This window comes from Cygnus olor, chromosome 2 (genome assembly GCF_009769625.2).
Source record: "Cygnus olor isolate bCygOlo1 chromosome 2, bCygOlo1.pri.v2, whole genome shotgun sequence".
NCBI classification, from domain to species: domain Eukaryota; kingdom Metazoa; phylum Chordata; class Aves; order Anseriformes; family Anatidae; genus Cygnus; species Cygnus olor.
Genome location: NC_049170.1, coordinates 56,811,218 through 56,827,278, shown reverse-complemented (window position 1 = coordinate 56,827,278; position 16,061 = coordinate 56,811,218). Strand labels below are relative to the sequence as shown.

At 37.2% G+C, this 16,061-nt stretch overlaps 1 protein-coding gene across 3 annotated transcripts in view; it reads left to right on the top strand.

Moving 5' to 3' along the window:
• Positions 1 to 16,061, top strand: part of CNTNAP2 (contactin associated protein 2) — a 1,166,415-nt gene that overhangs the window by 702,177 nt on the left and 448,177 nt on the right. For all 3 annotated transcript variants that reach the window (XM_040547669.1, XM_040547670.1, XM_040547671.1), the window contains one exon: positions 11,893 to 12,064. In XM_040547669.1, the coding sequence (XP_040403603.1) occupies positions 11,893 to 12,064 (172 nt within the window). The remainder of the gene's footprint in view (positions 1 to 11,892; positions 12,065 to 16,061) is intronic.

The window sequence follows — 16,061 nt, the reverse complement described above, 5'->3', positions numbered from 1 at the left end:
AGAAGGTCTGTTCAGCCCAGAAAATGGAATTACAGTCCTGCACAAGGTTTTAATAAAGCCGCCACAGAGCTTTTGTCTGCATATCTACATCATGTAGCTGGAAGAGTGGAGAAAGGCATCCCTCTTTTGCCAGCTGAATAGAAGTGCTTGTGGAGAATGTTCTCAGCTAAGTTTTTGCCTCTCTTCCTCACTGGCTCAAAGTAAATATTACTCTCTTCTGTGCTTGAGAGACAAAGAGCAACAGAAGGAGGAGGAGACACAGAGGTTAGATGTAATTTTTCTGTCTCCTTTTATCCTTTCCTCTCTCGTCCTCTTCCTGTAGATGCATTCCACAATCCTTTTAACTATCAATGCATTATGCTGCTTAGAGTTCCAACTCTGTAGAAAAAAAAAAAAACTTTTAACACTTGGCACTTAACAAAAATACCCCGAAGTCTCACTCCAGCAGCCTGCAAGAAACATTATATGAATGAAGTAGGCATTAGGGCAAATCACATGATAATTGGTTGTCCTTTATTCCCAATAGACGTGACAGAGTATGTATATATGTTTGGAATTTAATGTCATTCACACATTCAAAGTGAAAGACAACTCTGTGTTTTATTGTTTTTGTATTTTTTTTTCTGTACAGATCTATTACAATAATTAATATTGTGTCAATGAAATATCATAGCTATACGAAAAAGGGAATTTCTGACTGAGCTCAAATGCAAAAATGAAACAACACAGCAAGCCGAAATAGGGATGGGCTACCCAAGAGTCACCCAAGAATGCAGGGATGGAAACCGGCAAGAAGCTCAGACAGAGTTGAAGCTAGCCAGGGATATTGAAGGCAGCAAAAAAGCTTCAGTAAGTATACTGGCAGCAAATGGAAATTAAGAAAAACGTAATCTCACTAGGACCTAGGGATAGGACACAGAAAAGACTGAGACACTTTGTACCTTCCTTTCTTTGGACTTCCTTGGCAAAGTTTGCTTTCAGGCCTCCCAGGCCTCCGAAACTAGTGTCAGAACCCAAGGGCGTTAAGTATTGCCCACATCAGAAAAAGACTTGATTAGCCTAGAAAGACTGCACATGCAAATTGTGTGTTTAGAAGTTTGTTGTATCAGGTGGTCTGGATCCAAGAGTGCTGATGAAGCTGACTAATATTATTGTAAGGTTACTCTCAATCGTCTTTGAAAGATTATGGCAATTTAGGATGATACCTGAGATTGTCCTCTATGATAACATGATTAGCTCTATGGATGAGGCAAGAACAGTGGATGTATGCCTTGTCTTTAGAAAGGCCTTCAACACAGTCTGCCTGATATTTATGGCAATGATACATATAGCAAATTGGTGAAATATCATCTGGATAAATGAATGAGGGGAAAATTGACTGGATGCCAGGCTTAAATGGTGGTGACTAATAGTGTAAAGTCGAAGTGTTGCCCAGTTACTAGTAGTGCTCTTCAGAAGTTGATGCTGGGGCCAATACTCTTTAGTGTTTTCACAAACAAGCTGGGCAATGGGATGGAGTGCACCCTCAGCAATTTCTGGATGATAAGCTAGGGAGAGTGGTTGTGACTTAAAAGGCTGTAACAAGGCTGCTCTTCACCTGGATCTCAGCATACTGGAGAAATGAGCTGACAATGACCTTCACCAGGAATAGAATAAACCTGTGTCCAGTCTCATCAATAGAATAGAATATGCCCAATATTCTATTGGACTTTATGGGATTTTACGGCCAATAGAAGGCATTGTCCAAACATCTGACAGGCATGGGGCATCAACCCCCCTCTAGGAAGCCTGTTCCAGTGTTTGGCCACCTTCAGAGTAAAGAAATTTTTCCTTATAGCAAATCTGAACCTCCCTTGGTGCAGCTTTGTGCAATTTCCGTGTGTCCTGTCATTGGCACCTACCTCTCCACTTCCCCTCCTCAGAAAGTTCTGAGAGCAATGAGATCATCTCTCAGCCTTCTTTTCTGCAGAATAGGCAACCCAAATGTCCTCAGTCTCTCCTCACAGGACATGCCTTCCAACCTTCTTAGCAGATTTGCTAAGATACTTTTCAAGTATCTTAATATCCTTTTTATATTGTGAAACACAGAACTGCACCCAATATTCAAGGTGAGGCTGCACCAGTGATAATTACAGTGCGAGAATCACCTCTTTGAACTGTCTGGCTATGGTGTGTTTAATGCATCCTTAAATGCAATTTGCCCTCTTGTCTGCCAGGGCACACTGCCGACTCACAATGAGCCTACTGTCAACCAGTACCCCCAGATCGCTTTCTGCAGGGCAGAACATTTTAACAGTAACACTTAAAGTATACAAGTCTCAACTCAACAAAACACACAAGCACAGATATAACTCCATGTATGCAGAAGTTCAGTATAAAAGGCTTATTTTCTCAACTTGTTTATCTTCCTATCTCATAGCATCTTTAGGGTACCTAAAGAAAAAATTCAGTTCCAGATTGGTGTAATTTACTACAAAGTTATATATCATCATTATACAAATTGTCGGGTACACTCATAGAATCATAGAACATCACGAGTTGGAAGAGACCCTCAAGGATCATTGAGTCCAACTGCCTACACACAGGACCACCCCAAAATCAAACCATATGGCTAAGAGCATTGTCCAAACACTTCTTGAACTGGCAGGCTTGGTGCCATGACTGCTTCCCTGGGGAGCCTGTTCCATTGCCCGATCACCTTCTTGATGAAGAACCTTTTCCTAATACCCAATCTGAACCTCCCCTGATACAGCTTTATTCTGTTCCCTCGGGTCCTATCACTGGTCACCAGAGAGATTTTGATTGGCTAGTTTAAAAGAATGGTTGGGTGTTCAGCCACTCACCACCAAATGTTTTCATTCCAGTACCTTTGTTAACTGGACTGAAAAACAAATTGTTGATTAAAATATAAATCTCTTAGGTGGAAGTAAGTGGAAGTAAATCAAGTGAATCATTACCTGAATTGCTCCAACAAGTTCTGTAGACCTATTTTTGTTTGAAGTAAATTTATCTTAGTGATATTGTAGACAGGATTTTGTAGTATATAAAAATACAAAATAAATTGATAGAAGCAGCAATTAAGATTACAAAATGAATACCAACAGTGCAATCTCCTTATTGTACATCTCTTAAAAAAACAACTCATGAAGTTCAAAAAGGTTGAGTGTGAGGTCCTGCACCTGGGTCAGGGCAATCCCCAGTATTAGTACAGTCTGTATAATGAATTGACTGAGAGTAGCACTGCAGAGGGATTGGGGATACTGGTAGATTAAAAATTGGACATTAGCTGGCAATGTATGCTTGCAGCCCAGAAAGCCAGTTATATCCTGGGCGGTATCAAAATTAGTAAGGCTTGCAGGTTGAGGGAACTGATTCCCTTGTGAGACCTCATCTGAAATACTGTACCCAGCTCTGGGACCCCAGCGTAAGATAGACAGGGACCTGTTAGAGCAGGTTCAAAGGAGAGACACAAAATTATCAGAAGCCTGGAGAACTTCTATGAAAAGATGCTGAGAGAGTTGGGATTGTTCAGCCTGGAGAAGTGAAGGCTCAAGGCAGACCTTATTGTGACCTTAGAATACATAAAGAGGGCTTATAAGAAAGATAGAGGGACTTTTTACCAGGATCTAAAGTGACAGAACTAGGGGCAATGGTTTTAAAACTGAAATAGGGTAGGTCTAGATTAGATATAACATAAGGAAATTTTTCACAATGAGGATGGTGAGGCACAGAAACAGGTTACCCAGAGGAATTGTAGGTGCCCCATCCCAGGAAGTGTTTGAAATCAGGCTGGAGGGGACTTTAAGCAACCTTAATTAAGGAAAGAGGTCTCTGTCCATGGACAGCGGGTAGGACTAAATGATCTTTATAGATCCCTTCCAACCAAAACCATTCTGTTTCTAAAGGCAGTAAATGATGATTATTTTATGCTACTTAGATCTCCTGAAGCATAGTTATCCAAGCAGTCTCTAGACCCATTTTATCTTCATGAAGGATTTTTGGTTAAAGTAGAGTGGCACTGAGTTTGAAAATCTAGTGTACGTTTATTCTGGGCTCTTTCTTATAAAATAGAAAGCCTATAAATAGAATGTATTACATGGGTAGTGTAACATTCAGATTTGCTGTAATTTGATCATTATGTGGTTTTCTGTATTTTCCATGATATCCAATAAAACAAGATCAAAATTGCAGTAAAGTGTTAGATTGACTTAATTTTGATTGTCAAGACTGGTGATAAAGATCATACTTACTGCTTTGTTTCATGTCAAAAAACTGAATCTCACTGTTGTAGCTCATATTTCTGTCATTTGAAGGAAAATTTTGCCTAAACAGGAATATGAGGACAGTTTTTAAGTTTTTATTTCAAAACAAATAAAGTTCCTGCTGATTTCCTATTTTAGGATTTCAGCCATGCATTGGAAGTGTTTAAAAACTTACAAGATCAAGCTGTTTCTGCAGAAAAAGCAAAAAATGCAGCCTTTAACCACTTTAAAAATTGGTCTTTCCTCAGAGGAACTCTTGTTTATATAAGACCCAGTTTTCATCATGAGGCATTACTGCTTCATTTTAGCTTAAAGTAAGCTGCTTTTATAATATGAATTGGTAACCACTTGCATTGCTTCCTGTCAAAATAAGGTCTTTTGGAGTACATTTATGTTGTAAGAAAATAAATAAAATGTTCCTTTTCATTCATTTTTTAGACATCAAGATAGCAAGATGATCCAGTTTTCCGATTATTTTGTGAAACAAACAAACAACAACAACAACAAAATATAATTCCCATATCAGTAAATTTTGAATGCTCTTGGAATGCAATCAATGTCGTTCTCCATGCAGTTTATTGTATTTTTTTTGGATGACCCCAGATAAATACTGATGTTGTAAAACCAGTAGCGTGCACCATTGAGCCACCAACCAATACAAGGGAAGTACAATAGTGAGGCAAATAAAAGATGGAAAATGATCTATTGAGTAGATAACATCTTATTTCTGTTGTGATTTGGGCAAGTATTAATCTCTGTATTTTTAAGACTATTTTAATTAACATTTTCCATTATGTTCCTGCTTTTAACACACTGCAATACCTGACAGCAATATTTTATCTTCTTTCCCATAAGGCAAGAGTGTTTTATTTCATCTCTCAAATATCTGGGCTAACATTTATCCCAGAGAACTTCAAAGAGAGCCATACAAGAGTAGAAGTCAATATATTTCATGCAGTTGTGAAGCACGAAAAGACATCGGTCTAATCTTCTCCCTGTCTAAAGACAAAATCAGTAAAACCAGTCCCATGAGATACTTATGTTTGTTCTCCTCCACAACCAAGACACTGTTCATTTCCATCTTAGTGTTCATGGATATATGCTTAGATTTGTAACAATTAAGGTATCTCTTAGGGAAGTTAAGTCTGTAGCAGCAATTTTCAAATAACATTATACCTGGTTTGCAACAGGTCTTTTTTCACGGAGGAATTGTATCTTAGAACACTAATAGGTAGTTGGTTTTATGAATGTAGAAGTTTTTTTTAGATTACCAAGAATTATTACTATTCTATTGCAGTGTTATCTAAGCTAGGGTATGAAGTTGAGCTATTTAAATAAATATCAGCATTTAGGACATGCCTTGTATTTATTAAGACAGAAACCATTCTGTGTGAATGAAAAACATGCGTGTGCTCTACTTAATTAGTTAATTAGCTCCCAGCTGTGATATAATACATGGATTTTTTGAAAAGTGTAGTCCCAGTGGCATGTGATCTGAGAACAGAGGTGAGCTATGTGCATACTTCCTCTTATCTGAGCTTGGGTACAGTCCACCAGACATTGAGATCTACATGAATCTTGCAGGAGATAGGTTTGAAAATAGCAGAGATGCCATATTTGTAGTTACCTCAGGGAAAAACAAACAATCAACAACAACGAAAGAGCACCTGTCCTTGTGCATTGGAAAGGAAAACGAAAGGAAAAAGATGCTATAGTTAAAGGTGGGATACACCTCAGGACTCACTGCAGTTCATTTAAAACAAATGCAAACCTTGCAACCTGAAAGCTTAGGTTACAACCATGATAGTTCCCAATTGTAACTGGAAGGAAATGGTAACCACTACCATTACCATACATGTAACTGGAAGGAACTGGAAATGTTTAAATCATTTGAATTCCATGACCAGCAGTTGGGAAAAGTGTCTCAAAACAATTCTTCTAAAAAGTATACTGTTGTTCACTCTGAGGACCACAGCAATCAGAGAGAAGCACTGAATCAACAAAGCCTAAAAAGAGGTGATTATACTGTAGTCTTATTCTTCCCTTTGTACTTTAGGTAACTCTGCCTGTGTGCCATTAGGGATAGTCTGCCTTTAGTTCTTTGCTCTTGTTTCTGCTTTGTCAGTGCCTTCACTACTGTATTTCCTCTACTTTTTTTTTTTTCTTTTTTTTTCTTCTCTAACCTGTCATCCTAGCCAGGTAATGTCTTTGTAAGAAAAAATAAAAATTGTGCAAGCTGTGTTGTGGCTTAAAGATAGTCTGTTCACAGCTAATTTCTCAGCTGCTACCTGAATATCTTTTGGGCATTTTCTCATGTAGCATACTGCATTATCTGTCTGTTTCTTTCCTGAAGAACCAACTTATAAACAATACCAATATAATAACATGTTCAGACAGCCTTTTATGCTTTACATGACCTATATGTATGCCTAGGTCAAATAACCATAGCGTTATTACAGATAAACCTTACGTGTACTCCAGGAAATATTCCTCTGGCACATGGTAGAGGAGAATTGTAATATTGAATTGGTATCGTTTGTATGATAGAGAGGTGCTAGAAGCTACTTTGTAAAGACTTCAATCCCATTCAAATAGGCATTGAACCAGTATCAGTGTATAAAGTAAAATCTAACTGAGGGTTAAGGAATGACATTATACAGAGAGATTGAAAAATCTCAATGCTTTTCTAGAACTAGTTCCAGTTAATAAGCAGACAGCTGGTGATAAAATATTTTTAGAGGAGATGGTCTGGCTCAGGATCAGATTTCCAGAGGAGACAAAACACATCAGGAGTCCAATAACAAGTAGAAAATGCTGGCCAAGTCTTAAGAGATCTGGTCAAACTTTTCCAACATAATATGAAAGACACGTACAGAGAATATTCTGTGAAATCCACCGGAGACTTCATTAATGCTAACCTGTTTTACCTGGAGGGCTTGGGTGCCCTGGGACTACTAGAAGTAAAACATCCTTTTGCCTCAAAATTTGGCACTAGCAAAGCATGCTTTTCTCTATATATACATACATTTTTTGTTGTTGTTGTTCTGTTTTAAGTTAGAAATTTAAATTAGATCAGGTTAAATCATGCCAGAGATTTCCTTTGTCACAAATTACCATTGCTATGCTGTTACAATTTGAATTTCCTCTTAAAAAGTCTAGTACAGTATTTCAGTCTTATATCAGATCTCAGAAACAGATAGTGGCTAAGATGTTTAATGTTGTACTTTGACTATATGTTTATTCATCATTATACCATGAAACTGAATACATTCTACCTTAAGCTTCATTTCATATAATTTCTTTGCTAGAATTTTTTAGGTAATTGGAAGATAGGCATAATAAATCTTGGCACTGGAAAACAAATACTGTTTTCCCTTTGTGGGTATTTTATTATATCAATTATCATTTGTTTATTTATTTTATTTTAGTTATATAACATAGGAAATAGCATGAGTCAAATACCATGAGAAAATAGAATGATTCTTCTAACATGGAAAGTAGCACGAGTCAAAACTATAGATTTTTAAATTATGTTTTCAAGTTTGAATTAAGATTAGGAGCTGAATATAGACTTTCAGCTGTTTCATGTTTGGTATGTCAGAGTGAAGTCCTGGAAAAAAAATTCCTTGAACTCTGGGTAAAATTTATATTCAATCCATGTATGAACTTTACAGGATAATCTATCTCTTTGTGGGATGGAATGTGAAAAAAATAAACCGGTAAGATGCAGACTTCTTAGAAAAAAAAGCAGAAAGACATCAAAATTACAAGATAAGGCACTCTACCTGAGTTTAAGGTATATTTGTAGTCCTAAGTATCAAAATTGTTTTGAATTGTCCAAATTGCACTTTATAAGCAGATTGGTAACGTATGTATTTTTCTTGTCAGCAAGAAAATCGATACAATGTTATCCAAATCATGCATCTGTTGCTTGGCCATTCCAGTGACAGCATTACTGTCAACCTTGCCTATGGAACTTCATTTAATTAAGATTTTATTCAATGTAGGAAAGATCAGGAAGTGAATCATGTCTCTGTAATGGAAATCTTGAAGGAAAAAGCATTATCATATATTGAAATAATAAACCACAATGCATTAGATCATTTCCAGGTTTTAAATGAACCTCTGCTCCAAGTGACTCATATTGGAATTGTCTGAATTGTCTAAAGAATGTATCTGTGCAGGTTCCACCAAAATTAATGGGCATTAGATTGTATACTTAATAGACTGAAACAATGTATCTATTACATATACAGTTAATCTACTTGCTTTCCCATGTGCCATCATTAACTTACAGTTGAAGCAAGATGTAAAAACAAAAATATAACAAGGTGTTCTCTTTACACAACAGTATATTAACTGTGTTCTGAAGAGTTTGTCTAAGCTATGACAACAATCTTAAAGCAGAAAAAAATGTTGTTAAAAAATGCTGTTTGTGAGAATGGAGAAAGCATATGGTTGAAAAATAAAACATGAGTATTCTAGTCCCCATAGATAAGGAATTGTTTTCTGAAATTATCTCTTTGCTTTACCTATCTGTTATAGTAACAGTATATTTTTTACAAGCCTTGACACCCAATCAGCCTCACGATTTATGCAAGGTGATGTACAACATTAAATATTTATTATTATCCTATATTAAAATAATAGCATTATATTAATAGTATATTTAATATATTTAATATTATGTTATTATATTAATACTAATATATTAAAGTAAAAATAATAGTGATAATATAATCCTCTTCCAGGTCCTTACTATGACTAGAAACAGTAAAGGATGTAGCAAGGAGATGGGCAAATAAAGAGTTATGACTGAGCAAATTATACTCTTAATCCATTGATAGATATAGCAAAATTCATACTCCCAAACTGACTAGTGCTCAGTGTAGACCACTCCCCTGGGTAACAGATTGATTTATGCTGTTGTCAGGTTAGGAGCAGCTGCTTTCCAGTTTGAAGGTTCACCTAGTAGCAAAGCTGAGCATGTGTCCCAGAGAGCAATAACTGTGTGCTAAAGTAGCGTAGGTGAAGAAGTGATGCTTCTGATGCTCTGAAGCTGAGACTCACCATGTTGAAATGCCTCTGTGGACAGTCCTCAAATGCTATCAAATGTTAGTAGTAAATTGTTGAATCCAATCATACATTCCCAGCTTAATTATTTGGATCATACTCTTTTTGATGTGATAACAGTGAATTATGGCTCTAAGCTTGGAGCTTATTTTGTAGTTAGTGCTTGAAGAGCGGTGGATAATCGTCCATTACATTCAGATGTACCTCTACAATTCCTTGACTTTGCTGGGTTTACATTAAAGTTACTAAGTGCAGGTTTTACATCAGTGTTGGTAACCTTGGATTTAATATTTACAAAAAAGGAATTGTGGAAGTGCTTTGAACAAGAAGATGACATACAGGCTTCCTGCCAAGAAGGGTAATTCTACTTACATAGCGTAATTCTAGTGACAGTTTAAAATAAATAAATAAATAAATATTATAATGAAAGAGTGATCTGTTTAAATGTAAATGGAGAAAGCACATGATGGAATCATGCAAACATAGTACTTTCACTCACCAAACAGCGAAGGATGAACTTTCAATTTTCTGTCTCTCTGTTCTGTTTTCTGTAAAGCCTCAGAATAATTGAGATTAATTGATTTAATCAGTCACTGGAAAGAACAAATTAAAAAATAGGAGGCAGGTTTCTGAAGTTCCCATCTTCTTTTCCTCAGATAAGTCATTAGCCAATGCTCATGTTGGGAAGAAAGTATAAATCCTGTCCTTATAACGTGATTTTTCTGTCAATCCAAATTAACGATTCTCAGACATTGGGATTAGAGTAATTTTGGTGGAAGACAGATGGTCTGATGAGCATATTGTGCACTACCTCGCCAAATGGGAGTCAACCCTACCTAGCCAACCCTAGGAGCTTTGTCTTCTCCATATGACATGTATTAGTGGGAGTGGATTATTTATCTTTCTTATAGTAGTTTATGGCTCCCTGTGATAGTGTTGTAATTTTGCTCCTACGGGGTCTTGCACAATTTCTTGAAATACCTGTCAGAGCTACCTTTTAGCATGGTCACTGCTTAATGACCATAACATCCCTGATTAATCCTGTGGTGCCACCAGTGAACTCTGAAGTGAGTCAGGGAAATCTAGGAGTTAGCAGCAGTAGTATTAGCTGATGGGTAAGACTGTTTTAGAAAATTTCAGTCACTGCTATTAGTTATATAGATGTGCTGGTAAAGATTTCAGTCAAAATGTGTCTTGAGTAAATGTTGGGGTAGACTTACAGATATATATGTTTTTGTTGTTGTTTTCAGTAATAGTTGCCATATTAAGCAGCATCTTCCAACAACCCCCAGTTGCTTGTTTCTGCCCTCTATTCATTGCCCTCTTCATTATGGCAATCCAATGCTTTTTGTGGCACTTTGTAAATTGTATTCTTGAGCAGAATTTAAAGTGATGCTCATTCCTTCTACTTCCTGCTGTTGTTATCAGATTGTTTTTAACCTGGATCGTTTCCATAATCTGTTATTCTCCTGTCTTCACATACAGCTGTTTCCATGCTATTAAAGAAGGTGGTAAAGCATTGGTTTGGGTATGAAAGCAAGAGAATGAATATGAGCTGTATAATTTGTCTTAACTACCAAAATAAATGTATGTGAAATTTATACCTTTGTCAAGAACTGCATGGCTAGTCATGTTCCTAGCTGAAGTCTGCAAAACCATTACACATTTTTCAGTCTTTTTAGCTTCTTTACTAACAAATTGTTGATAGCCCATCTCTCCTCTTTCCTGCTCTCTTCTTAAACACTCTGTTTAAATGATTTTCTTGTGGCTTTTTCAGGGAGTCCATTGTTAAAGATTTATATGTAGTGGATAAGGCACTCAATTGTCTTACCCAGGACACTTTTCTCAGGTAAACTGTCACATTCATTTCTGAAGGGCATTAAGTTAAACAATTACATGCAAATATCTTGTCCCCCTGAGTTTTACCCTGAGTTAAGACTCTAATTCATGCTTATCTCTTATAAACCATCTTCATAGAGATGAGCAAATGAGAGCATTCAGAACAAAAATGAAAACACTACACAATGTCTTCAGATTTCTCAGAAGTAGGCCTGGAGATTGGAATTTAGGGCTAGTTTTAAGTTTGCAGGAAGTTCCCAGCAGAAGTATTTATTTTACAGTTAGCTTTGCTCTAGAGAAAGCCAAACTGGAAAGTCACTTTATGGAATACATGCCATAAAAATATCTGAGAAAAGGGAATGTGGTCTCTGAAGTATAGCAAGAAGATTAATTCCTCTTCAATTCCCTTAGTCTATTTATAAAGAGAGAAGTAACAAGAAACAGTAATAGGGGCTGGAGTAGATGAAAAGTAGCAGAAGGATTCTACCCTGTGGACAAAAAATAATGAAAGAATCATCAACTGTACTGTATAAATTCTTGCAGGTAGTTCCAATGACTTAAATCAATAACATTGCAATGCAATTGAATAACTGTGTAATATTTCCTTACCCACTTTTTTTTTTTTTCTTATCTAGGAAACATATTTTGTTGTGAAAAAATACTGGCTTGATTAACATTATGTGAAGTTAATAATGCTATTTCTTCTGCTGCTCTCCAGGGTTTCCTATGCAGATGAATGACTCGGATCACTCGTTATTTCAGCATTCATTTCAAGGATGCATGCAGTTTATTCATGTGGATGACCAGCTGGTGGATTTGCAAGCAGTAGAGCAAGGCAAGCTAGGAAGCTTTGCCAACGTAACCATTGACATGTGTGCAATTATTGACAGGTAAGTTGCAGAGACATCACTGATACTCTGATACACTGATACACCTCCTGCATGTTCCAAAATTATACAGTGTTATACAAAAGGTATTTCTGACACTGCCAGTGATAGTCTCAGTGCAGTCCCACCATTTTAGCAGTGGGTGTCACGCTTGGAGATAACGGCTTTAGGTTGTGAACGTACAGTGGAAGGCATACCTCCAGTATCCACCCTCTGAGGCAGAGGAAGTAGGTGAAAAGCTATTGTAAGTGAAATTCAGTGCACAGGTCAATAATATGGCTGCCTTGAATAGAGAAAGCTGTCTGAATAGATACACACTTTATCAGTTTCTTAGATGTCTATTACAGCAATCTTTTTGCAACTGGAAGCTGTGCTTTCCAGCTTTAGTGCCTTCTGCTACCACTGAATTCCTCAGAGAACTAAAATAGGTGTACATGTTTGCACAATTATGCATTTAATAAAGGCATGAACTTGATAAAAATAATGCTTGGTTTTGTCCGTGTCGTCCCCACCCCCCACCCCCCTTCCCGAGAAGAGTAATTTAGAAAGAATTCAGCAATTAAGAAATTATCAGTTTATACAATGGTAGGCTTTTTCTTTGGGGCTTACCTATTCAACCTGTGTTGATTTTTATTGCTCCTGATTGTCAGTGTCTTGTTCTTTGGTAAATAAATAAATAAGTAAATTTAAAAATATTAGGAAAGACACAGAAGGAGCAAGTGGCACAGTTCCCAAATGCTGGCAGCTTGGCTTCTCATGAAAATTACCTAAGTTTTAAACCAATTGCAAGTCTGCTGGGAGGTTGAAAATGGCTTTTTAAAATTCTGCTTTGAAAGAAGCAAAGATTATGAGACCATAGAATCTTAAAATAGTTCAGGTTATAAGACACATCTGGAGTTCATGTTCTCCAACCTTTGCTAAAAGTGAGGCCAACTTCAAAGCTTTATTAGGTTGCCAAGGGTCATGTCCAGTCACATTCTGAATATCTCCAGCTATGAAGATTCCACAAACTGTGACTGGATATTGTCAGCAAATGCCATGACCATGAAAAATCCCCTACTCCTTCTCACTTCCCAGAGTTTTCATTGCTGAGCATGATGTTATATGGTATGGAATCTCTCCTTCATCAGTTTGGGTCAGCCGTCCTGGCTGTTTCTCCTCCCAAAATCTTGCCCATCCCTAGTGTACTGACACTGGGGAACAGTGTTACAGGGGTGTGTGGAATCATAGAATCATTCAGGTTGGAAAAAACCTCCAAGATCATCTGCTCCAACCATCTCCCTATGACTGGTATCACCCACTAAACCATGTCCCTAAGCACCGTATCCAACCTTTCCTTAAACACTCCCAGGGACGGTGACTCCACCACCTCACTGGGCAACCTGTTCCAATGCCTAACCACTCTTTCTGAGAAGAAGTTTATCCTAATTTCCAACACGAACCTTCCGTGGTGCAACTTGAGGCCACTCCCTCTTGTCCTGTTGGCCTTCTTGGCCATCTGGGCACACTGCCAGCTCATGTTCAGGCGAGCATCAACCAACACCTCCAGATCCTTTTCCTCTGCACAGCTTTCCACCCACTCTGCCCCCAGCCTGTAGCATTGCATGGGGTTGTTGTGCCCCAAGTGCAGGACCCAGCACTTAGCCATGTTGAACCTCGTTCCATTGGCCTCTGACAATTGATCCAACCTGTCCAGGTCCCTCTGCAAGGCCTTTCTACCCTCCAGCAGATCAACACTTCCCCCCACCTTAATGTTGTCTACAGACTTAACGAAGGTGCACTCAATTCCTTCATCCTAATCATCAACAAAGACATTAAAGAGGATAGGCCCTAACACCAACCCCTGGGGAATGCCACTGGTAACCAGTTGCCAAACCGCCAAAGCAGTATAAAGAGATGGATGAGAAATTTTACAAGTAGCTGGCAGAAGTCATGCAATCTCCAGCACTTGTTCTCATGGGGGACTTCAACTTCCCGGATATATGCTGGAAATACAATGCAGCCCTGAGGAAGCAGTCTAGGAGGCTTTTGGAGTGCATGGAAGACAGCTTCCTGACTCAGCTGGATAGTGAGCCTACTAAAGAGGGTGCCCTGCTAGACCTCCTGTTTACAAACAGAGAAGGACTGGTGGGAGATGTGGTGGTTGGCACTGCCTTGGGCAGAGTGACCATGAAATGGTAGAGTTCTCTCTTCTTGGAGAGAAAGCCTTGATGCTACGTAAGCCTTGTTAAGCAACAGCGAAAATACTAGTGTATTGCAAACACTCTTTTAGCCACAGCTACAGAACAAAGCTCCATACAGGTTGCTAAGAAGAAAGTTAACTTTATAACTTCATCCCACTGAGACCCAGTAAACAATTTTAGTAATATCAGTGTTAAGGATTGAGCATTGTGGAGTAGCAGTAACTTGTTCTGTCATGTCAGGCCATGTTAGACTGTTGCTTCTCCTGGATAAGTTGAGAGTTGAAGTCATAGCAAAAAGGAGAAGTAAGTGAAGGACTGCTGTCACAGGGAAAAATTTGCTCTGTCTCCTACCAATACTACTGATACTAGAAAGGCCCTCTGTTGTTAGAATTTGTTAGTTTGGATTGGTTAGTTTTATTTTGAATGTTTTTGGAAATGAAAAAAAAAAGAAAAAGTCGGGAGATATATCTGATTAAGTCTCTGCTCTTCCCTATCTAAGCTTATGTGACAGTTTGTATTGATCCCACTTATGCCAGTGTCTATCAGAAGTAATTCCATTATCTGAACTTAATCAGAATTAGGCTTTTATAATGTATTACAATGTAATTACAACTAATTCATAATGTAAGTTAATTAGAACCAAACCAATACAATGCATTTTTGAAAAATAGAACTTAAAGCTTCCTAAATGCCAAGCAATTTACTTTTGAAGTGAACTTCATGTAGAAATTGCTATTTATAAGATACATATTTACTTATATAATAAATTTAAATATTTTATATAATACAATACTACATGCTGTATATTATATGAAATACATTACAATGTATTGAACTATTAATGTATTTTATATATTTAATATGCATTTTATATGGCAAAAATTTTTGTTTTATTATACACTATAATACAACATAATTTTAGATATGTGTTTATTAAATAAGAAGAGATATTTTCACTCTTCTTCTCTCTTCTGCCACTTTGGACCCTGATATTGCCCTTTGTATATATTAAATACATCATGTATAAAAATACATAATCTATATATAATTATATATAAATAATAAACACATGAATTATAACAAATTTATTTATATAAACCCTATAAAGTAAAAGTATATGTCTTACATGTGTGCTTTCTAAGCACTGTGTTGCAAGCAGAGTAACAATTGTATAATCATTGGAAATTAGAATAGCATACTAATATTTTTTTTAAGATTGAGAAGCCATCTAGTTTGTTGTTCTCCCATGATTAAATTTAATTCTTTGTAGTTTGCACTTTCAAATAAACACTTCTGCTAAGAAGTAATAATGTCAGGCTTTTAGATCTGACTGGATTTTCATGGCTATCTTAGTGAGATCTGCAAATAAGATTTTACAAGCACTTCTGGCACAATATGTCACTACGTATAACATTTCTATATTTGGCCAAGCACCGTGTGTGCTATATATTAGTTTAATTTCATTTCCTTTGAAACAGGAGGACACTTGTGCCCGTGATACTGGGATCCTCTGGCTTTATTTTTTACTTGTTTCACTCTGAATCATAAAGGCTTCGGTCTTCATCAACATGGAAATTGCTTTCACAGCCACACTTCAGTGAAGAACCCCACTGGGCAAAAAGATAAGCTGTCACACTGAATTATTCTTACTGCATACTTCAGCCATTTGGTTGGAGGAAAAAATGTGAAGATGTGAATGATGGCATTTTTCATCATTAGCCAGAATGGATAGCAAGGAGGGAACAATTTTCTTTGTAAGGACATGCTGAAAGGTACTCCGTGTGGCGAGTTCTTGTGTCACATCAGCCTGGAGGTAA